Raw genomic sequence first — 23,083 nt, 5'->3', positions numbered from 1 at the left:
TCAGACCTAGTTCTCTCCAAATTATTTCAAGAACCACCAGCCACATGCCATTTCCTCTTAGAGAAGCAGTGGCCCTCTACAAACAGAAGTCGCCAGTTTGTAAGCAAAAAATACTTCTACTGGTGTATACGCTTTCTCTGTGATTAAAATTCATTGTTTTTTAAATCCTTTTACTCATTCTATATCTCAGATGAAGAATTTAATATTAGGTAAGGGCATTCCTGAGCAGCTAAATCCTATTTTTATGTGTCTTCAAAAATTTTGTACTTTGGAAAAGAACAACGTGAAAGTACCACTAAACTTTATGCATTGTAATGAGATTTTCAAGCTATATTCACATTTTATATGCTCCCTAATCCCTGGCAATTGTGAATTTTGGATTGTCAAAGATAATGTTTGATGTAAAACTTCATTTTACCCAAATAACATCACTTTTTAGAGCTTTCTGTTCATATGATACTATACATTACTACTTTTTTGGAACAATTCTGATGTCAAATTTTCTGTCTTTTTACTCTCTCCACGAGAAATTGCAATATCTGGAAACCTAAGCTGCAGCTTCCAGCCTGCCTTTTATATAGAAGAATCACAGGCATCTTTTGTTAGACAGAAGTCTGCTTGGGAATATGGTCATCAGACTTATGAAACCACATTTTAATCAAGAACACCAGACAAGCGGTGGCAATGTGTTACTTAATTGCAGGTTCTGTTACACATATATCATTGCTTTAATAGTGTGCTCTGAGTACTAACCTCCGATGAGTACTCTTGTTTCGTTCATCCTGTGATCAAGGGCACAAATCTACAAGCAGGCTTTATATGTTGCAGTGCTATAGGTGACTGTAGTAGATAGACCATTTTTCTGTGTGAGGCTAACTGGCCTATATATGGATTGATTCATGACACCACACTCTACCAACTGATATAATCCATGCAGACACATAGCTGCCCCAACATTTTGTTTGTTCAATAGAAGAATGAAGTAAAAGAATCCAGTGTACTCCAAACCTAGGTCATTCAGATATTCTTTGGATAAAGGTCAAGGACTGATGATCAGGACTCTTCTGCAGCAAGTAGCTCAAAAAGCATTTCTAGGAAACTATCCGTACTTGATGTTATTCATGACCACATTGGGATAACCAATATTCTCAAACTACTTAGATTTCCAGCACTTAAGAGATAGTGCATTATTTGAGAGAATGAAAGGATTTTCAAAGGTGTGAAAACTAAACATTTTAAGCATGACAAAAGCTTCGAGTATGGCTTGGGATCCTAAGACTAGACACCCCTGGTCACTCAGGTCATTGCTACTCCCAATCCATAATCAAATCTATGCAGTTGGAGGAAAATGTGTGGAACTTTTAATGACCCTTCCTTCTGAACTGTGGAACTCATTCCAGTGCTTTTTACAGCGTCTTATTTTTGCTTGGAGGTTCCCATGTGCAGATTTAACATCTGTGGCTGCTTCCCAAGCAGATAGGGACAGTAGCGAGTTACTATGTTCTGTGCGGAGTTTTGTATAATATCAAAAGTCATTATCATGGGATCACCAAACCTTTTCTTGTTCTTTATGAATAATTCCATATCTGTTATTCTTTCCTTACATATTGTATTTGCCAAACTTTGAGTACTTTTTATGGCTCCCCTATGACCCTCTCCAAGTTCTCCAAGCAGCTCAAACATTGTGTTGCCAGACTGGACTGAGTATCCACGAAAGGCCTGACCAGTTTGAGAGGAATGGAAGGATTGCCTCACTATTATCCTTGTGATTATCCATAATGAAAACATTAGGAGGAAAAAACTTAAGCAGTGAATCATACAATTATCTGGAATGACTGTTCTGGTGGTGAACTCACTTGTGTTGATGAGAAACTGATTGGAGACTCCAGGATGATCAACGTCATGGATGGCAGCTGCAAAAATGGCTGCCAGGATTTCCAAATCTGTGAAGACAGCCTGTTGGGCAAATAAACACATTTAACTCCACATCCAATTTGCCTATCCTGCTTATTCAGTTTCATTTGTAAAGTATCCTACTTTATCCTTGTTGGGAGAGGGATTGTTGATTTATGTAATATCTCAATATACTAATTTAAGTAAATGTAGATTCTGTTCATCATCATAAAGTCTCTGACGTGAAAGGAATGATGGCCAGAGCTCAGCCTCACATCAAGCCTAAAGGCTGATGCTTGGAAAGACATTAGCACAAATCTCATGGAGTGTGTCAATGTCTAATGTTTGTTTCTTGGACCAGTGGTGTGGCAGCATGGTGCTTATGTAACACAAGCAGATACAAGTCAAAGAAGCAAAGAAGCAAGTCAGGCTGGCTCTGCTCTGAGATATAACAACCTTCATATGCTGTTAGCTGAATAACTTAGAGAAAATGGCCAAACTCCCGATTCATAAGATAAGCAATAAATTATTTCCCAAAGCGAAATTTATGGTGTGGTCACAAGCTTTTAGATATTACTCATTCATTCAACACGTATCCACTAATCATTTACTATGGGCAAGATTTGAGAACCTTCCTAAGAAGTGAAACCTGAGGCCCCGCTGCTCAATTCCTTCATGTCATGTCATGTCTGCCCCTACCCATGCACAATGATTCAAACCTAGGATTAATAAGGTATATATTGGTGCTCATTCTAGGGCTGAAATGTCTTCCCTCATCCTCTGGGATTAGTTAAATCTTCTGGTCCTTCCAATGCTAGCTTGAGGCAAGTTTCCACCTCTCCTATAAAGACCAATCCCATTACTCAAGCACTCACTGAACCCTCCCTTTTCTAAAAAGCTTGCAGCACTCATGGCCATTTTCTGGCCACTCAATAGGTATACTATTAATAACACCGGGCAGTTGATAAATAGTGTTGCCTCACTCTGTGATACTTACACAGGGTATAAAAACAGTACTCTTTCTCTCCTTCAGAGGGATCAAACACCCTTAGCTCCATTTCACTTTCTCAAGATTTCTTGGATTTCTTTTCTTAGAAAATATGCAACTCAAGCAACAGAGTTGTGGCCAATCTTTTTTCACCTTCCAAACTGAATCTGTAAAGGTGAGGCTGGATAGGGCATGGCCAGTCCCTTCCTGCAGTGGTCCAGCACATTTTGGGAGCACTTGACCATCATTTTCATTTGTCAAGTAAGAGTATGACCTGCTGCATACATTGTTGATTATATTGGTATACACAAATGCATTAATCTGTGAAAGAAGGAGCTACAGCCACCTTCTCAGAGTTAGTATGGCAAACTATGAATATTGTTTCTCCTTGTTTCAGCATTATTAATTCTTCTGTTCTAGATTTTTAGTTACTATTTCTTCAATACACAGCATCAGTTTTATATTTTTTTAGGAGAAAAAGCCTCTGAATACTTATTACTAATAAGAAATGTAAAGAGTATTTTATAGTTCTGCGATACCCCCCTGGGAATGTAGTGCTCTGTATATACCTAGGGTGGTGTTGGGCAGTTCAGATAAGTACTTGCATACTGAGAATATACTACCTACCAGACACTGAACAAGACATTTTGAGGTACATTGCATCCCTTACTAGAAATACAATGAAGAATAAGACATGATTCCTGCCCTGAAATCCTGTTAATTGCTTTATAGTTAAATACTTTTAATAGTAAGAGATGTAAAGGGAAGGTTACTCTGATATTAGAAAGCAAAGCAAGTAGAAATGTCATTCATTTTTTATAAATAGCTCAGTTAATGGATGTGATACATTTTATAAAGAACCAGTTCAAGTATGTAGTGTGGTCTAATTACATTAATTTTGTAAGTATATTGCATATTGTAAGGCACTTAAAACATTTTTTTTTCTTTTTATTTTTTTTTTAGAGACAGGGTTGCCCAAGCAGGAGTCCAGGGGAGCAGTCATAGCTCACTGTAACCTTGAACCCCTGGGCTCAAGCAATCCTCCCAACTCAGCCGCCCGAGTAGCTAGGACTACAAGCACATGCTACTACATCCAGCTGGTATGGCATTTTTGAAGGAGGATGGGCAGGAATGCAAAACAGATCATAACTACTCACGTCTAATGCTGGTGTAGAAAGGAGAACGTGGGTTGACTGAGCTACATCAGCAGCGTGCAGGCTGTTGTGATATGCCACGTCGGAATGGTAATGGTCTTCTAAAGTCATCATGTAGGTTATAAATGTATCAGATGAGATTCTGAATGTCTTCAGGAGGTCTCTTTCCTATGTTGTAAAATGGATTAGAACATAAATAAGTAGATGTCCAAAGTGGAGGAAAGTTAAATCAGAAAAGCAAGATGGAAAAAAAAATCATAAAGAGCCATCCAACTGGAAAGCCAGCATTCACTCCTGTTCACTCACCTGGAATATAGCATACATGATGCATGTTAGGGGCCTATTGTGGGAATATCCAGCCACATTAAAGATGTTAAGACCCCATTTGTTCAGGTCTTCCAGTTCCTGCAATTAAAAATTTAAAGGAATTTAGGAATAAGGAAAGTTGTGCTCACATGCCTCATTCTTTTAATTTATTTTTTGGACACTGGCTGCTTAAGTCTTTAGAGTGGCTCCTTAGAGTGCTTCGGTTGCATGAAAATCTGAAAGTTAAATTGCCTAGGAGGTCGTGTGTCCTCTTCAGGATGGCTACAAATTTCTGAACATTTTTTTATTCAGAAAAAGGAGAGTATCTATTTATAAATTTAGTTGCTGACCTATATTGGACATGCATCAGTCTTCAACCAACGTTGCTTTCAAAGTGGCCACAAGTGAACAGAGATCACTCTAGTCCAATTTCCCTGTCTCTCTCCTCGCTGCTTACTGGCCCATTAGTCACAGCTCGAAAATCAGTCTCAGGGAAAACTCCTCTGCCCTTTGGTTATCATCACTGAAAGCCAGATCAGGAAGACTCAGCTGTCAGAATGTGCATAAGTCAACCCAATTTAATGTAAAAGGTCATGAAGAATGCCAGTCATAAATTATATCCTAGGGCTTCTGGGCCACAGATGGACCTGGAAGAAACATCACTCAGTCCTGTGTTGTGAGATTATTCCAAGGTTATCTGATTTAAGGACCAATTTATTTCATTCTTAACAACCACCCAGAGTAAGAGATCCAGGCTTTCCATTATGACTTGGCCTAATGTTTAATCAACCTTCCTCTAACGGCAGCTTTCAAAAGGTCTTACCGCTCACAGTAAGCTGATTTCATATTCTCACAAAGTTGAGAGGACCTCAGTAGTCACCTTGTGTGGCCTCCTAAAGGATGTATGAATTCTTTCTATGCCTCCCTCTACTACTGGAGTTTGGGCTCCAGAGTCAGTGCTGTCAATTTCTCTTTATTTCTTTTCCAGCACTACCGATTAGTGCAGATTTTCCCATTGGTCCTCAGCATACAGTCCCTGAAATGTCCTCTGGGATAATTGAGACCTGCCTATTGACCTTTCCTCGGGTTTTCCCCATGTCTCTTCAGAAGGATTCTTCATTCATAATGAACTGTCCATAACAAACCTAACTCGAGACAAAACAAAAAAAGTGGTTCTTTGGTATGGAAAAAGGATCTTCCATCAGATACCCCAACAATGGCATTCTTAATAACTACCAGCATAAGAGATCCAGGCTCTCCCCCAAGACTTGGTCTCATGTTTAATCAACCTTCCTCTAATGACAGCTTTCAGAAAGCCTTACTGCTCACAGTAAACTCATTTCATATGAGCTTCCCTAACACAATAATGCAAAAGCAATCCCTACTGTTTTCTAAAAGGTATACGGTCATCCGTCTGCTGTAAAGCAGAGAGCTACATGCACAAAACCTGAGCTTATACACACCTTGGCCAGGTGATCTTCATTTTCAGTGTTGACTCCAAAGCGTGAGATGCTTGTATTGTTTAAGCTTGAACTATGCATTAATTTCTTCACTCCACTTATCTGGGTCATGAGCTGCTGCTTTTTCTTTTTCTCCCTGTCTTTCTGGGTGGGAGATGGGATCTCCACATCATTCTGCTTGTCTGCAACAGACAAAGGAATATGTTTTTCAGCACACGTGTCTATGAGAATCCACTGCAATATTCAAAACAACTCTAACCATCTGTAACAGCTTTAGAATCTTATAAAATCTTGTAGCACTATTTCACTGTATCTCTAGGGTAGTTCTATGAAGTAAGTGGGGAATATATAAAATTTGTTGAGAATGATAAGAAGATTTGTTGTTCCATGTTATTGCTAGGCAAATTAAAGCCCAGAGGAGCTAAGTAACTTGCCCAGAAAGCAGCAAAAATAGGACCCAAGACCAAATCTTCTGTTTTCAGTGTAATTTAGGAGAATTACCCTTATACATTTGCAAGGTGGAGCACCAATATTTATATGTAGATTTTTAAAATAAAGTGATTAATATATTTTTGTATAATAAAATGTTCATCAGATTAATAAAAACAGGTTTCATGATCTGCTCATCTTATCTTTACTTAAAAAATTTTAAAATCCATATGGCTTTAGCAGGGCTCAGTTTAAATAAGCAGTATATATGTTAGAAGTAGAAATGGGTCATAATCCTCAAACAATTACTTTAAGGACTTGGTTTATTACCCTTTGAGGTTTAGAGGAAGACTATAATTTCAGTTTTATTTCATGCCTTGTGTCTATTAATTCTACTAATAAATAATAATAAGGCCTCTCATTTGTAATAAGCATTACACTTACTAACACATTTAAGGTTATTACATACTTATGATATTTCATAATATTTTTAAAAGTTGTGTTACAACAAGGTAACAGCAGAGCTTGGATTAGTGAAAAAAAAATGTGCCTACCTGCTTATAGAAGCTCTTTCCTTTACATTGTGCTGTTAAAAATATCAGCAATCAAATATTCCATTTCACTTCACAGGGAGATGTATGCTCAGTAATCCTGAAAAAATGTGTTAACTCTTTCAGGCCACAGGGATGCTGGTGGGTGCACAGAGGCAATTATTAAATTGCATAAAAACTACTTTATTGAACTAAATGACATCCTGTGGCTGAAAGAGTTAATGCAGCTTTCAAAAGTACCTACATTTACCTCTGCTAGTTACAGTGAAAATTAGTAGGAAGACAACTTTGCCATTTGAAAATGACATGCTCCCAGATGGCATTTTGGGATCTAGACGATTTGTTTTGACTCTTGCAGATAATGGCACAGTCACATGTTTTCCCCAGAGACCTCTGGCTGCTCATAGGCCCCTGTGGACACTTCATCAGAGCAAAGCAAGCACAGTGAGACAGTACCAGCTTTGTGTATACCTCACCTCTTCTCTGTGGGGCTGAAGCAAGGGAATTCTCCATCCCTGACATATCAATATTGCCTCTAGGTGTCCCACAAGCTCCTACACTCACAAGCCTATGACTTTTGCTTAGGGAGGAATTTTAGTGGTCATCTCAATTAGTTTAGGGGTTTCCAACCTAGTCCAGCATCAGAAGCACCCAGGAAACTTCAGAAAAATACAGATTTATAAGCCCCACCCAACCCTACTGAATCAGTATTTTCTTAAAAGATTCCCGAGTGACTTGGCTAATCAGAGCCAGGTTTGAGAACCAATAACAATCCCACACTCTCATTTTTCAGATGAAGTCAGCAACTTGCCCAAGCTCAAAGGGTAATTTATTTAACAGATATTTATTTTGCAATTACTTTGCTCCAGACACAGTGATTTAATAGCATAGAACCCAGGCCTTGAGGTTCCTGTTAAAAATCTCTTTCCTGCCACACAATCTCTGGCATAAAAACTGTATTTTATATTAGTTTGAAATTACTTTTCTCCCTGTCACTTTACTCCTAATAATTACTACTTTTTGCTAAAATGAAAGGCCACCACAGGGCCTGCCTTTCTAACCACCATTCTTCACCTCCAGTTAAAGAGGCTCGTAGATTCTCCTGTGTCACTGCACATATAACCATTTCTAGTAGGACTAGCAGCCTTTTCCCTTTGTTTAATTAAAGATTTCCCGCAACAGTGAGTAATTGAGCTGAACCACTACTGTGTCTGGAACACGGCAATGATGAAGAAGACCATTATTCACAAATAGTGCCAATTTGACATTAATGGGTGTTTCCCTATGCAGGCACTGGAACAACTAATAGGTTTCCCTATTCTGAATTTCCTCTATTAAATGCTTAGCCAGCACAGTGTGGAAATAATCAGAAACTCAGACTCGAAGAAATCACAATAAACACACTGAGTGAATTTACATTTATGGAATAGTCAGAAAACAGTGAGCAAACAGCCAGCCTGTATAAAACAAACAAAAAGCAGATACAAAAAATAGTCTCATCCAAATTCTGTTAATGGCTTAATTTGAGGTTCCTGTTTTGCTAGATCACACTTTCCAATTATGCAAAATTCCTAAGCTCTTTTCCTTGCATCTTGAAAATTCTAAGTTCTAGATTTTGAGATGGTAAGTAGAGGATTTAAAAGGATAACTTTTCTCTGTACATGAAAATATTAACTAAATTGTAATATAACATCTAAAAATCTTGTATTATTTATTCTCCTTCTCCCTAGGTCCTGCTTTATTTCCCTTGAAATTAGACACTTCTATTTCCCCTTGTACCAGCAACCTGGAGGCTATTATATCACAGCATCAGTGAGTGCCTGGACTGGTAAATATAGTCTGCTGCCTGCCTTTCTCCCTGTCCTCCTGCATCACTTTTTTTTTTTTTTTTTTAAGATACGAGCAACACAGGTTTCACATATCTCTGGATTAAGGGATTTCCCTCCTCCCTGGATGACACATTTTTAACATTTAATGACTCTTATTGAGATATTGCTCTTCAAGTTTAAGGTAAATTGCTAAGATCTTATTTTATGCTCACTGAAGTGGTTGCCAAGGTCTTACAGGAAACTTTTATATTATTAGAAACTGTTAATACATTTTTTTTTTTTTTTTTGAGACAGAGTTTTGCTCTTTTTGCCCAGGCTGGAGTGCAATGGTGTGATCTTGGCTCACTGCAACCTCCATCTCCTGGATTCAAGTGATTCTCCTGCCTCAGGCTCCCCAGTAGCTGGGACTACAGGCATGCACCACCACATCCAGCTATTTTTGTATTTTTAGTAGAGACGGGGTTTCACCATGTTGGCCAGGCTGGTCTCGAGCTCCTGACCTCAGGTGATCTGCCCATCTCGTCCTCTGAATGTGCTGGATACAGGCGTGAGCCACCATGCCTGGCCTGTTAATAAACATTTTATTTTTAGGTCCCACAATCCTGATTCCTAAAGATTTGTTTCCAAAATGATATATGTATTACTTAAGAGTCCTTATGTGATTTTGTTCTATATATTCTGTGTTCCTAACAGCCTTCTTTCCTCGTTAAAGGATTGACAGGGTGTTTAGGTCTAGATGTAAAGAGAGCCAAGTCCTAGTTCTGGCTGAGGAATGTATTAGCCAAGTGATCTTGGTCAAGTTACCTCATCCCTCTGGGTCCTCTGTTTTCTCTCCTATAAAATGAGGGAATTGGACTACAAGGTTTTAGGGTCCCATGCAGATCAGAAGGTTTATGAAGAAGGCTTCATGGTCTTCCGGGAACATTCATCATGCTCACAGGATAAAACTAAGAGTTCCATGCCCTTCACTGTCAGTCTGGAAACAAACTTCATTTATTTGTTTTTTGAGATTGTCAAATTACAAGCCGAGGGTTCACCACAGAGAATCCAGATGGCCAGGTATGTCTTAGCAAAACTGATAAACTCAGTTCATATCAAAGTTATAGGAAGTTAGAGTTGGAAGGGATTTGAGATGTCATCTATACCAGTGCTCCCATTTTACAAGTGAGACAACTGATGCATCTTTTGTTCATATTATAGGTTTTTTCTTCCTATATCTTCTCAAGAACACTTAAAATTCCAATCTGCCTGTCTAGTCTATTTGATGGGGTTTACCCCATATACCCTCAAACATATATACCCACTGACACACACCACCCTCTTAATGCTGCGTCTACAAGGATTGAGATTCTAATAACCTTCCTCAACAATTTGTTCTTGAATTTAATTTTTGGAACAATGAGAAGCCAAATGACTGGTTTTGCTCAAGAGATCTGCCTAAATAGCAAGCACAATAGGCAAGAAAGAGTTGACATTTGCCTCATCTTGGACAGTGTTGAGACTCAGAGCTCATATTTAGCATCTTTTAAATTTTTTCTTTTTATTTTTTCCTACTCTGAGGAATGAATCATCTTTATTATCTTATCAGCTTTCTTTCTTGGTAGCCTATGGTGATAAAAAAGATTAATTAGTGGACTAAGATATTCTTGTTGTCCTTGGTAAGCAGATATTGAAAGAGACTACAAATGAAGAGGACTGCTTAAGTCCAGTCTTGGAAGATTAAGGGTTCAGAAACTTCATATAACTTTAACTACAGTAGTGAGAGTCTCTTCTGAGAAGTCCTCAAGCCCTCATATTTTAAAATGCAATGCTTATGAAGACAAAAATGGGTTCTTGCAGTTTTGATTTTATTCTCGTCTCCCACAGTCATTAACCTGTAAAATGTCCCTAAAACAGCTTCCAGCTAATGAAAAATCATTAGGCACTACACAGAGCAGGGTATATCTGAAATGCTCAGCAGAAGATCCCTTTCTTCAAATGTATTAAAGGAGAAGAAAAGGATCAGTATTTAATGTTTTCTGTAGAGTTACTTTCTAGGCACCTCTGGGAGCTAGGATGGATGAAAATTCTTCTCCTTTGTTCTCTGACAAAGGCGTTGCAACTGCAGCTGGAGAAAATTAAGTGCTGCAGACACTCACATACTAGAAACTGTTAGAAAGGCACTTGTTAATCATGTCTGGTGACCATCCACTGCAGAGTAATGCAGTAAGCTCTGTATGAGGCTGCTTAAAGAGAGGGCTGATTGATCTGCTGATAGCAAGAACTACTTTGGTGTTAGAGAAATAGGATTGATCTTAGAAATAAAACCAGAAGAGGTATTTGTTTCAATAAGGCACATGTACACTTATGTTCATTGCAACACTATTCAGGATAGTAAAGACATGGAATCAACCTAAATGCCCATCAATGATAGACTGGCTAAAGAAAATATGCACATATACACAAGCATTTCCATAGATCCTCTGAAATCTAGGAGGAGGTTCCCAAATCTCTACTCTTGTCTTCTGCACTCCCACACGTCAAGGAAAATGCTCATTGATTTAATGCTATATGGCTATTCCAAAAAAGAAGAAAGGATGCAATGTTCAGCTGTGAGAGTGGGTCACTTCCCTGGAAAATGAGGTTTCATAAGCAAGCATAATTCAGCAGCAATTTAAAGTCAACAAAATTAGAATCTAAATGCTATCCATTTACTTTGATGCACAGATCTGCAGATTCTGTAAGACTTCTTAAATCAAAATTGTCCTAATAGTTTCATTATACAAAAGTTGCCTTTAAGACTGAATTCAAAAATCCCAAATAATCAAATAACATGCATGACAATAGTTGAGGACCATTCATGCAATCCTTTTTGGTCAGTATCATGTGTTAAATACCAGTAATGTAACAACAGAATAATGGATAAAGCATCAGATGGGAAAGAGAATGAGGCTGCTTGCAGAATATGAAATCCTTAAGATAGTATTAAAATTCTCCCCATACCATCCATTTATCTTTAATAAATAACTTAGCAAAGCAATAGTCAAATTATTCCCAAAGCTTATTCTCACGGACCAAATCACCATGGAATTATTCCTCAAGCATATCCCCTACAAAACATCATAGAGGAAACCTTTTGCTCAAAGCTCAGTTATTGAAGGAATTGAAAGGCTACCATGTCAGAGGAGCCAATGGAGCTGTCTCTAGGGCTTGGGTGATTGGATTTCCCTCATTATTTCAGAGGTCTTAGCAAAGATGGAAGTGGGCAGGCAGACAAGGTGGGGCTGAGGGCCGTTTAAATACAGTTAGCCCATAATAACCCTCTGTCTTGGATGGGTATTTTAATTCTTTTTTTCAAAAACATGATCTTTCTGCTTTTTTTTTTTTCTTTTGAAGACTGGCCTTAGTTATGATTTTAAATGGATTTTTATATGACTCAACTCCATCCCCAATTCACATGGGGATGTCCTTGATAGATTGTAGAAATTAATTCTGAAAACTCCAGTTATAAAACAGGTTTTTCCCAGTTATTATCTTACCTAAGAAAGTATTTGAAATGTATTCAGACACCTGGTTCCCTGACCGGCTCATCTCTGAGAGGTGTGTCAGCTCCCGGTTCAGCATTCTTTTGAACTGTTTATAAAGAACAAAAATGCATTAACCATTTTCAAAAGAGCAAATGTTCACTTTAAATGTTTCCAACTTTACTGTCCAGGAATCAAGAGGTTGGATGAGCAGATACCATTAGATAAATAGTACTGTTTCTACAAAATGTATCTCTTCAACTTGAAATTATTCCAACGTCACTTTTGGAAAAGAGGTTTTCTTAAGATTTCTTAGAATTAACAACTGATTACTTTTGAAGATGCAAACCTAGGAAAAGGAATTTTAATAGATGTCAAGATAATTCCACTTGAAACTGTAACTACTTTTAAAAATACATTTGTCTGAAATTACCTCTAAAATATAATTTAATAACCTATTTGGTGACAGGAGATTATATGTGAAAAGTTTAAGCGAAAAAGAAAAAAAAGAAGCATCTTTTAAAAAACAGAATTGAGTAAAAAGAATAGGGTTAAAACACAGCATAGTACACTTAAATAAAATGTAATATAACATGCTCTTATTTCAAAATAAGAGGTCCCAGTGGGTTAAATGAACACACAAATTAAATCATTACAGATGTCCTCTACTTCACACAAAACACGCGCGCACACACACACACACACACACACAGATACATGTTTCACATTTTATCAAAGACACAGAACACAATCAAATTAACCCACCTTGATGTAACCCCAAGATACAGATAACAAATAATTTGCCTCAGGCATTTTGGAATGCTCTCTTTGCCACAATCCACAAATCCCTTTGAAAGAATTCACGGTTCTGAGAGAGCAATCCCGATAGGATCAGGAAAGCCCTGCAGATCCAGTGATAAAATAATCAAAACTTAGAAAAGACAAAACCTCCAAAATGTATGGCATTTCCTAAGCCAAACAAAGCCCATCTTCGCACTCCATTCTTGCAAGAAGCCTATGCTCCCTGCTTATTTCCTGGCAGAAGAGAGCAATGAAATCAGGAATTGCACGAAGGAGCAAGAGCCTGTCCAAATGTATTCAGCTGGCTGGTTTGAAGCACTTATGAATTATGAATAGTCCTGGTGGCCGAAGGGGTTTCCACTCTTCTACATTAGTCCTACTCAGCCGAACTCTGCAAGGAAGAAGCAATTCTTCTTTCCTGAGGAGTTGCCAGACTAGAAAACACAGCCATCTTTTAAAAAGGAGAAGATTAAAATGGAGGAAGCCCCATGAATATTTAAGTAAATCTGAAGTCGGTACCCTCCCCCATTTTAACTAGGTGTTCCTTAACCCTCTCTCTCCACTGCAGACCAGAATTCTGCAGATGCAGCCTCTGCACAAAAATCCAGCTGCTCTAATGGATCAAAGTGATGATGCATTTGATGAATCGACTTTCTGAACATTTAAACAAACATTTAAAAAAGGTTAGGACCGTGGCTGTTTTCAGACTAGGCTGCCGGTACACAATAATTTTTGTGAACTAGCTTTTTGGAGGATTATTTGTCGCACACCAAGCGTGTGCCAATGCATTTAGCCTCTTTTCATAGTAAAATGAATGGGAATGGAATTAATTTATTTCATTTGAAAAGTACTTCCTATGCAGCACGTAAGTTTCTGCCCTCCATTAGCTCATTGATATGCATATTAGATTGCATTTGACAAATGTATTAAACTCTTTTAACCTTTCCATCTAGGATCCAGAGCGTGTTAGGAAATATGAACAGTCATAACTGAAAGAATGGTGAATTGTTTGAGATTTAGTGTTACCTCTTCTAACTCACATTAGAAATCTGAGGATTTAAATTAATTTTTATTTTATTTTAGCCATCCAGGGCATGTGGAGAAAGTCATTTCTTCCCTGCATGTTTCTCTCTCCCTTCTTCCCAGCCCCTCCCTTCTCCTTGTCAGCATTAGAGTACAGGCAAGGGGAAACACTAGAGCTTTACTGCAGTGGGATTCCCTGCCCCAGGCTCATCCCATTTCCCTCCTCATCTCTCCCCTCTGTTATCCTACCCCTGTACTCCCATAATTTCATTTATAGCAAGTTGAAGGAGTAGCAAAGCACCACGGCAACAACCCTGACTTGCAATTGGCTTTTTTTCCTGTGAGGCATTCCCCTTTCAAATGAGCATCAGCATCCAACAATAGCTTTATTTCAAGTATCCAAGCCCGGGTTACGCCATGGCCTGTGCCTAGGAGACCTGGCTTTTGGAGGTGAAGCCAATGCAAGTCAGTATTTCTGCCTGCTGGCTCACTGCACCATGCATTGTTCTCAAAGATGTCCAATCACCCTCTTTTTGGGTAACCCTACTTGTGTATGTGGGTGTGTTTCCCATGATACAATATGTTAGTAACCAGGCATCTCTGAATCAATTATCTCAGCTAGCGTATTTTACTTATTGAACCTCTGTGCAATTTTGAACCCCAGGTGAATCTGTGAATCGCATGACTTCCAAATTATTTAGTTTTAAAGACACAACTGCTCCGTCACAATGGCCTCTCATCTTAAATCCTGAAAAGACAGGTACTTAGGCTGAAGACTCAGAAGCTGAAGAAGACAAGTTTATTGCTCTGACCAATACGCTGAATTTTGGCAAAGAAGTAAACTTTACTTGAATCATTGTAAAAATAACTTGTAAAAAGCTTAGAGACAGATGATTTCTTCCATAATTTTCTCTGCACTAGACTTAGGCAAATATAACATTCAAACAATTGTCTCATTTTGGCTTCTTTAGTCTCTCTGAAACACTTAGGAATGTTTTAGAGTCAATCAGGTTGGTATTAGTTCAATAATCCCCTTTTTTCCCACTTATTTGTCAACCATTTACTGAATACCTAAAATGACCAGGGAAAAGAGTGATGATATAGCAGTGAAAAAAACAAAGGAACAAACAAAAACTCTTTTCATGCTTTTAATCAGCTTTCATTCTAGTAGGAATAGATATATTAGGGCACGTTGTTTAACCACAACAGCAAACAGTCTGGAGAGGGTGGGGCCAGTTCTTTATTAGCTATATCAGTATCTCTGCTCAGAAGATAGGAGCAGGTAGAAATTGAATCATAAAAGGCTATAAGAGGAAAGACTTCTCTGTTTATTTTCTTCCTATAGCCTCCCATTGCCACAGGACCCTGTTGGGATACATTGTCAATCACTTTCAATATGGGAACAGGGAGGTGGCTCTCAGCTGCAGGGCTGAAAATAAACCAAACTCCTCACCTTTCCTGCATGGTTTACTGAAAGGATCAGTGTACTCATCTAAGTCATTAACAGATGAATATCACCTTTCTCCTTTCCAGGCCTAAACTAGTTCTCCTAGGAGCCTTTTGCTAAGGGCATATAGCAATGCCACCAAAAAACAAAGTCATCTTAAGGCAATCATAAAACACACAACATGGTGAAGTATGCAAATGGAGGTCACTTAGTGTCAGAAACTAACCTAGTCCTTTAAATGTTGCTTAGCAACAACTGTTGGTTTTCCTCCTCCATAAGGGAGGGCCCAACCACACTGACGTGAAGGCAATCATTGCTCTCATCAAAAAGCACGTATGAAGGGCCCATTTATGTTGGGCTCTGTACAAACTAAGAAAGGCAGACATGGCCTTCAAGGAGCAGACAGCGGGGGGTGGAAGGGTATCTTTTACATTCTGGTATATGTAGAGTCGAGTTAGTATGACTAGCGTTTAACTGTGTGATGAGACACATTAAGAAATAGAATAGATATGAATTATGTTTGAAGTGACGCCTGAGGAGACAGTTGAGGAGCTAGGCTTAGTTGGGTTTTCAGCAACTGACTCCCACACGGGAGTGTTTCTGTTGAGCCAGAGGCAGCCACTATGTAGTAGACGAATCTTGACTTTTCATTCTCGGCTCTCACTCTCCTGTGTAGTTACATCACCTCTCATGTGTAAAATGAAAATGATGCGTGATTTTAGGATCTCAGCCTTTCAACCCTAACCTTTCATACTTGTATGATAAATTTTGTGGCTGCCTCCTACAGTTTGGACACATTATTTACCAGCAACCAAGACTTCCCAGAAAACAAAACTCCCTCTACATGACTGAGGAAAACAACTCAGATTGAAAATGCTTCAGACCATAACAAAGGAAGGGAAGCATTTATCATCCCTCAGAGTTTTATAGTGTAAGACTTTTGGAGTTTATTAAGTTACATGTTTCATCCAGACTCAAAGGTAAAATAGCTCCTGGGTAAAACTGTGTCCCAAGGAGTTACTGGATTGAAAGGAAATGGGCATTATTTACTTTATTAAATGCAGTAGAGAAATTCACAAATAGGAACATTTATTTTAAAGATAAATGTGTCTCTACCATCTCATGCACACAGATACTATTTTCCCTAAGAATCTGCCTTCACAGGAAAACCCTGTTACAGCCTACCTAGAAATAATGTCCCCAGAGGAAATGGCCAATGCCACTTTTCAACACAGACAAGCAAAGTTTGTGAATGAACTCTTAGTAATAAAAAATTCCTCCAATGCCTTCTTAAGCTTATGCCCAACACTAGATTCACATATACTGCTAGAAATTGCAGCTATTTTTTGAAAAGGGAAGAAGGTATATTTTCTAGGTAAGTGATTTAATATTATTCGCCTAGAATATACCTTTTCTATAAAATTGTCTGATTTTTGGAATAAGTTCCTTTAATAGCGAAAAATTATTTTAAAAGTAGAGAATAGGTAATAAAAGCTAAAATTCAGTTACACTTGATAGGAACATTTTGTCTGTTTGATGGCTTCAATTTTTCTTTAGTTTCAACACTGCATACAGAGATTATTTCATCCAAGCCAGTTTCTTCTGAAATGATAGGACACTTCTTCACTTTTCTATATTTCTTGTGGGAGAATTAGTTTGAGCTTTATGCAAAGATCTGCAGGCAAGATAGGCACCATCTTGGTAATGAGTTCTTAAACTAATCACATAGGTGGAGTGAACTGGAATGATCGCAGGCTCTTCTTAAATCTAAAATTTGGCGATTTTATGTTTTGAGAATAAAACAATCCAGAAGAGTGATAACACAGGAAGTTAGTATAAAGCCCATGAAAGAGCTCCTTCTAAGACTAATTTAGGCCTGTTGAGGGTGACCTGAAAATCACTTAGGAGTGAATCTTAAGTGATTAAAACTATTCTTTACCCTATCAAAGAAAAGCTAAAGCAGGTACCTTCCTCTCATGGATAATCTCAGGATGAGGTCAGTAGGAGAAAACTGTAAGAACAGAGAATAAAAAGGTGTCAAAGAGAGGAAGACAGCCCCAGCAGTTAGTTACTCTTGTGGGTGGCCGTCTACGCAGGAGCCCAGCTGTGAGACAGGCGCCTTATTGTGTGGGATCTTCCTGTTTTTGCAGAATGAAACAACTGCCGAAGTCATTAAAGTCACAATGACTTTATTAGGGACTAACTTTTGACTCATGTTTTATACGTTGTTAGTCATAACTTAAAAAGAATTCCCAGGCATCAGGAAAGTGAAGGGACTGAAAATTCCTCCTGAAGGCACAGAATGCTAGTAGTGGTAGAAAGAAGTTTAAACTGTAGTGATACAGTTTAGTGAGAAATGAAGAAAACAGAGTCTGTCCCTGTCTTAGGTTTGGCCCTAACCAAAGATGTAATCTTGGGTAAGCTGAATTAACTTCTTGGGGCTCAGTTTCTTTAGTGGTAAAATGGCTAGCTTCTAATCTTCCTTTTGACTTTCAGGAATTTTGCATGGAAAGAAATGAAGACCCAAAGAAGTAAAGCAAATCTAAGTTTAAAACGAAAAAGAAAAAAACAGAATGGGGGATATAGTGTACCTTGTCTAAAACTCCTTATGAAACTCACAATTTCCACAATTCTTAACATTTCAGATTATTTGACAATGTGCGTCTCATCTCTTCCCTCCTTTTTGCATTTCCCTGTAATCTCTACCAATCATCTGAAACTTGATGTCCGGTTTCTTTATTGACAGGTTGGTCTTATTTGAAAAGCAAGTACAATTGAGTTGAGTTGGTAATATGGTCAAAGAAGTAATAATGGACATGCAATTGTCCATTAACATCTGCTTAATCAGCTAGAGTTCCATAATGGGTCATCTTAGCGAACAAGTTCTGCTGTACTAACATCTGCAGCAAACCTTTGGTGTGCCAGGGAACAAACACAGTGAGGTCATTCTCACTGTCCATGTGCCAAATCAGAAAGAAACTCTTCTAAACATGTTAGAATTGAGTGATTCTTTCCTTAAATGTTCAGCGATGTAGTAATCAATAAGTATCCAACGAAAAACAAGCATGAATATATCTACCATTATTCTGCATCAAAAATTATGATGAAGCAACCATAGAATCAATTCTACTTGCTAGTTAGAGGACAAATATCTGCTCAAGTGACATATTAAAAGGCAAAGCAGGAAAAAACCATTAATGCCTTCATACAGAATTGAAAAATATCAAAAGATCAAACAAATTTGAATATAGCAGCTCTATATCTTGAGATTAGGGCTTGAACAGCTCTCCAAATTATTAGATATTTCTTCCTATCTATCTAACCCTTTTCTGCTGTCCATTTTTCTCAGAATTTCTGAAAACTTCTCAAGAGATGATATAACACACATTATTGGAACGCTAAAAAATCAACGTTTCCTAGACCCAAAATGATTCCCATAAGAATGTTTATAGCAATTTCTCATGATCCAACATTCTCTCAACTCTGAAAGTTGCTGTAATGATGTAATCAAATTGACAAAAGATACTGTAACTATTTATACCTAAAGACTGATATAGTCACTATGCATTTTAAACTATATATATAATATTTATAAACTATATTATGTTTCCACATATATAAGGTTTAGCAAATAAAAATTTGGGGCACCAAGTTAAATTTGAATTTCAGATAAAGAAGAGTTTTCTTTATCTTTTTTTTTTTTTAACTGTAAGTATAGTCCTGATATTGCATATCCAAATCACCTATGAAGAGATTGGATTTCCAGGCCATACACTCATTATATATGTTAGGTTTAGGGACACTGTATATTTTTAGATAATTTAAACTTTTCGAACTTTTCTTTTTGACAGAGGACTTTTCTTCCAATGAAACGTAAGACCTGAAACTGTTCCTGGAGCATCACAATTTCATTTCATATACTCGATCCTTCCCTTTTAATTTGTCTGTTAATAGAGAAAGACAAAAAAAAAAAAAAGGAACTTTGAAGATTTGAGATGATGGTCTGATAATTAAATTTAGCAGAAACCTTTTTCAACAGATGACAAAAATCATCGTGGTAACTGAGAAAAATCAAGGAATCAAGGTACATTATTCAGTTACTCTTTTGTTTTTCCATTTAAGCCTTTCTATATTTTTTCTGTACAGGTATAATGGCTAATATTTAACTGAAAGCTTCTAGAGTCAATTCCAAGGCCACAGGGCATTAATATGATTCCAAAGTAGATGACAAAGGTTTCTTTGGAAACATTTCACAGCTAGAAGCTCTACAACTTACAGTATTTTTCAACAATCAGAAGACTTGTCATGGATCAGACCCACGGACCATCCAGTCTAGTGTCCTTTCCTGACCAGTGAAAAATAACACCTATGTTTTAGGACCTTCATATCTGACGTGAAAGTAGTTACACAGAACAGGGAAACTACCACCCAAATATTCTACTTTCTTTTCATAACCCATATGTATTGGCCATGATTCTCTTTAAGAAGTGAATTCCATTTTCAGTCTATACTACCTCTTAGGTTGTTTTAAGTCCTGCCTTATTAAAGTTTCTAATAGTTTTTGCAGCTACAAAAATTTACCATAGTTTGTTTTTGAGATTATTACTCTACCCCTTAAAAACACCATGTAGAACACGTTGTGTTTATTATTAATTGTATTGATTTCAGCTAGTGACTTTCATACAGCCCTTGAGGTAAAAGACAATGGAATGCTTCAATACCTGCCTTGGGAATTGCCACTTCTGGACTAGTGATTTCTCAGGGCTGGGACAGCCTACTAATCTGGCAATTTTCAAGATCAACTCTAGGGCCTATCAAAAAAATAAATGAAAACTTTGGGCTACATAGATGTATCCTTTTCTTCCCTGAAAGCATATATGTTATCATCTGTTTTGATATTTCAGTAATCCCTAAGCTAGAGTATGTACCAGCAAATTGAGGAAAATCTGTAACAGATTGGAGGTTTGCACATATAAACTATTAACTAAAACTATAAAAGATGAAAATAGTTGCATAACATAGTTATAAAACAGTCAAAAATTTCATAGACTTAGCGATATCTTATGTAATTTTATCATATTAAAAAGGTAGTTAGGCTTGTTATGTATTTTTAGCTATTATTAGCTATTAGCTATCACTTTTATTTTATGATAGCTATTAGCTATCATAATTTAGAAGAGATGGAGAGATGCTTTGAATAAGGTACCTCAAGATGTATAGGTTTGCTGGATTCATGGAAGGTTAATAGAGGCAGCTTCTACTGCAAACATGAAGTAGAGGGAGTGCTGGTTGCAGGTTTGCCTTACCAGTGAGCTGCAGCTAATCCAACATCATAATAGCATTGATACAAGAACATCTGAGGATTCAACTGAATCTGGAAATAAAATATGTACTGTAACTTAGTCTGAGAAACATGGCAAGTCATGAGTCTCTTAGAGACTAGAATTTTCTATCTTTGAAATGGGAAGATTAGGAATAATATATGTAAAGTGGCTGCCAAGGTGTCTGAGACCTAGTGTGTGCTCTTTCTTCCACAGGATTTGTACTTGAAGCTAGGTTTTATCTGTAAATTTCAAAATAATCTGAGCTCATGGTACCTTTCTCACTTTGGATTTGCTTTTGAGTGGAAGTTTCAGTTGGTTCTTTGATACCTAAATACCTTATTTTCATTGTTGACAGCAGTGTATATAATTAACTACAGAATTCCTATAGCATGCTGCTGCAGGTGTGATGCAGTACTATGTCACATAGATTATGTGACACATGAGTTACTCATAGAAGTTCAGACTCTCTGGTTGACATTCAGATTATTCACCAGTCTAAGGAGCATAAACCAGAATTGTCAGAAAGATAGATGAAGCAAGTCAAATGAAAAACACCATAACTCAAAATGGCCTTACGTTTAAGTCATACCATAAAAAACAGTCTATTTGGAGAAATTCAACTGTTGGTAACTATCCATTCGTGCTTCTTTGGTTTAGCCAATTTTCTCAAATTAAGACACTTTACAACTTTTTATCTATTGATTAAAAGCTATGACTGACCACAGACTACCTGACATAAGGATAACTGTACCAAGTATGCATTTTGCTCAGATTTTCACAGTTGAGATCAATGTGGTAACACGTATAAATTAATTGAATATGTGGCTGAGGTAAGAGGAGTGTCACCAATATGCCAGGAATGAAAACCAAATGATGGCAGATAATTAGGCTGCTATTCTCCAACAGATATGGAGAATGGCTGAGTTATAGACATGTGTGCTCATAAACAGGCTCCCCAGAGAGTGGAATAGCCATTGCCAGTCTCCGAAGAGCTTAGATTCTTGTCCACAGGATGCAGACTTTTTGAGAGAATAGTAAGCCAAATACTGCAAAACTGAACCAAAAACCAAACAAACAAACAAAAACTCCAACCAAAACCATGCTTCACATTTCTGCTCACAGGAAGAAAGCATTTGTCCCTGACAACTTTTTTCTTTGTTATCTGACTTTGGATGAAGGAGAAGGGTAGGAATAAGCTTTCCCTTTTTTCAGGGTACTTTGGGGAGTCATTGGGAACCAGATGAGGGTTTCTCATGCAACCTAACAATTAGAAAGCTGGAATTAGGCATGGCAGGCCCCTGCAAGTAGCCATTGCAGCACAGCAGGAAACAGGATTCCAGGGTTCTAATGGATTCACCACTAACAAATACTTGGTCACGGACAAATTAAATTAAGTTTCTGAACATCATGCAATTGATAAAAAAAATTTATTCTAATGCCTACCATGTGCCTATAGCTAGTCTAACTGCTGGGGCTTCACTAGTGAACATGGTAGACACAATCCATGTCTTCAGTAACTTTACAGTCTAATGAAAGATATAAGTAAGAACCAAGTTCCATGATCAAAACCAAAAACTATATATTGTGATAGTAAATTGTAAAACCAACAGGCTGCTGAGTTAGGGTACTAAAAGAAGGTCTTTCTAAAGAGACGATATCTAAACTGAGGTCTGAAAAACAAGACCTGGTTGACTTCTAGCTTTAAAATTCTATGATGATATGTTTTGTTAACAAGTTATACAAGAATATAATAAATTGTGGATTTCCCTTTAACTTTTATTTTTAAATTATTCAACTTTTGAGCAAACAGAACAAGATTGACTCTACGTCTTGCCATTTAGTAGGTAAAGGACTTGGACAAATTGGTTATCTTTCCCAAATCTCAGTTTCATATCTGAAAATGGGGATACAGTAAGACCTTCCTCAGGGTGAGTGTCATATGAGAACACAGGTAAGAGCACCGTGTATGCAGGAATGGATACTTCAAATATGTTTTATTACCATCCTACACTGGAACTAACAATACAAAAATAAGACACAGCTATAACTCAAAGATAATAATGCTATGTAATGCTCTATCCTGGTACCACAAGAAGCTTTGAGAGCAAATAAACTTTAAGTGAAGAAATGGGCCTTAGAAATCTCTGCATTGTCTCATAACTAATGTTCCCTTGGGCAGATGCAGAGTTTTCTGGGAAATGAAGTCCTGGATTATGTGGTTAGATTTGAGAAGCAGTGATTGGAAATTTCTGAATTTTTCCTAATCTCTATTCCTCCTTTCTTAACTTTCCAAAAAGGAGCTCATATTTTGCTCATTTTAACCCAATGTATTTAACTTCTTTAAAACAAAGAGAATCTACTCTTACCAAGGAGTT

The 23,083-nt window shown here is 37.5% G+C and overlaps 1 protein-coding gene across 6 annotated transcripts in view; it reads right to left on the bottom strand.

Moving 5' to 3' along the window:
* Nucleotides 1–23,083, bottom strand: part of PDE4B (phosphodiesterase 4B) — a 586,012-nt gene that overhangs the window by 6,880 nt on the left and 556,049 nt on the right. For 5 of the 6 annotated variants that reach the window (XM_025388136.1, XM_025388172.1, XM_025388145.1 and 2 more), the window contains 5 exons: nucleotides 12,129–12,222; nucleotides 5,805–5,983; nucleotides 4,342–4,440; nucleotides 4,039–4,203; nucleotides 1,857–1,956 (listed from right to left, as the gene is read on the bottom strand). In XM_025388136.1, the coding sequence (XP_025243921.1) occupies nucleotides 1,857–1,956; nucleotides 4,039–4,203; nucleotides 4,342–4,440; nucleotides 5,805–5,983; nucleotides 12,129–12,222 (637 nt within the window). Of the gene's footprint in view, nucleotides 1–1,856; nucleotides 1,957–4,038; nucleotides 4,204–4,341; nucleotides 4,441–5,804; nucleotides 5,984–12,128; nucleotides 12,223–12,878; nucleotides 13,395–23,083 lie in introns of those variants that run through there. The other variant, XM_025388180.1, reaches the window with a different exon arrangement.

The sequence above is a fragment of the Theropithecus gelada genome, chromosome 1 (assembly GCF_003255815.1).
Source record: "Theropithecus gelada isolate Dixy chromosome 1, Tgel_1.0, whole genome shotgun sequence".
NCBI classification, from domain to species: Eukaryota; Metazoa; Chordata; class Mammalia; order Primates; family Cercopithecidae; genus Theropithecus; species Theropithecus gelada.
Note: the sequence above shows the minus strand (reverse complement) of the source record. Positions and strands in the feature narration are given on the sequence as shown.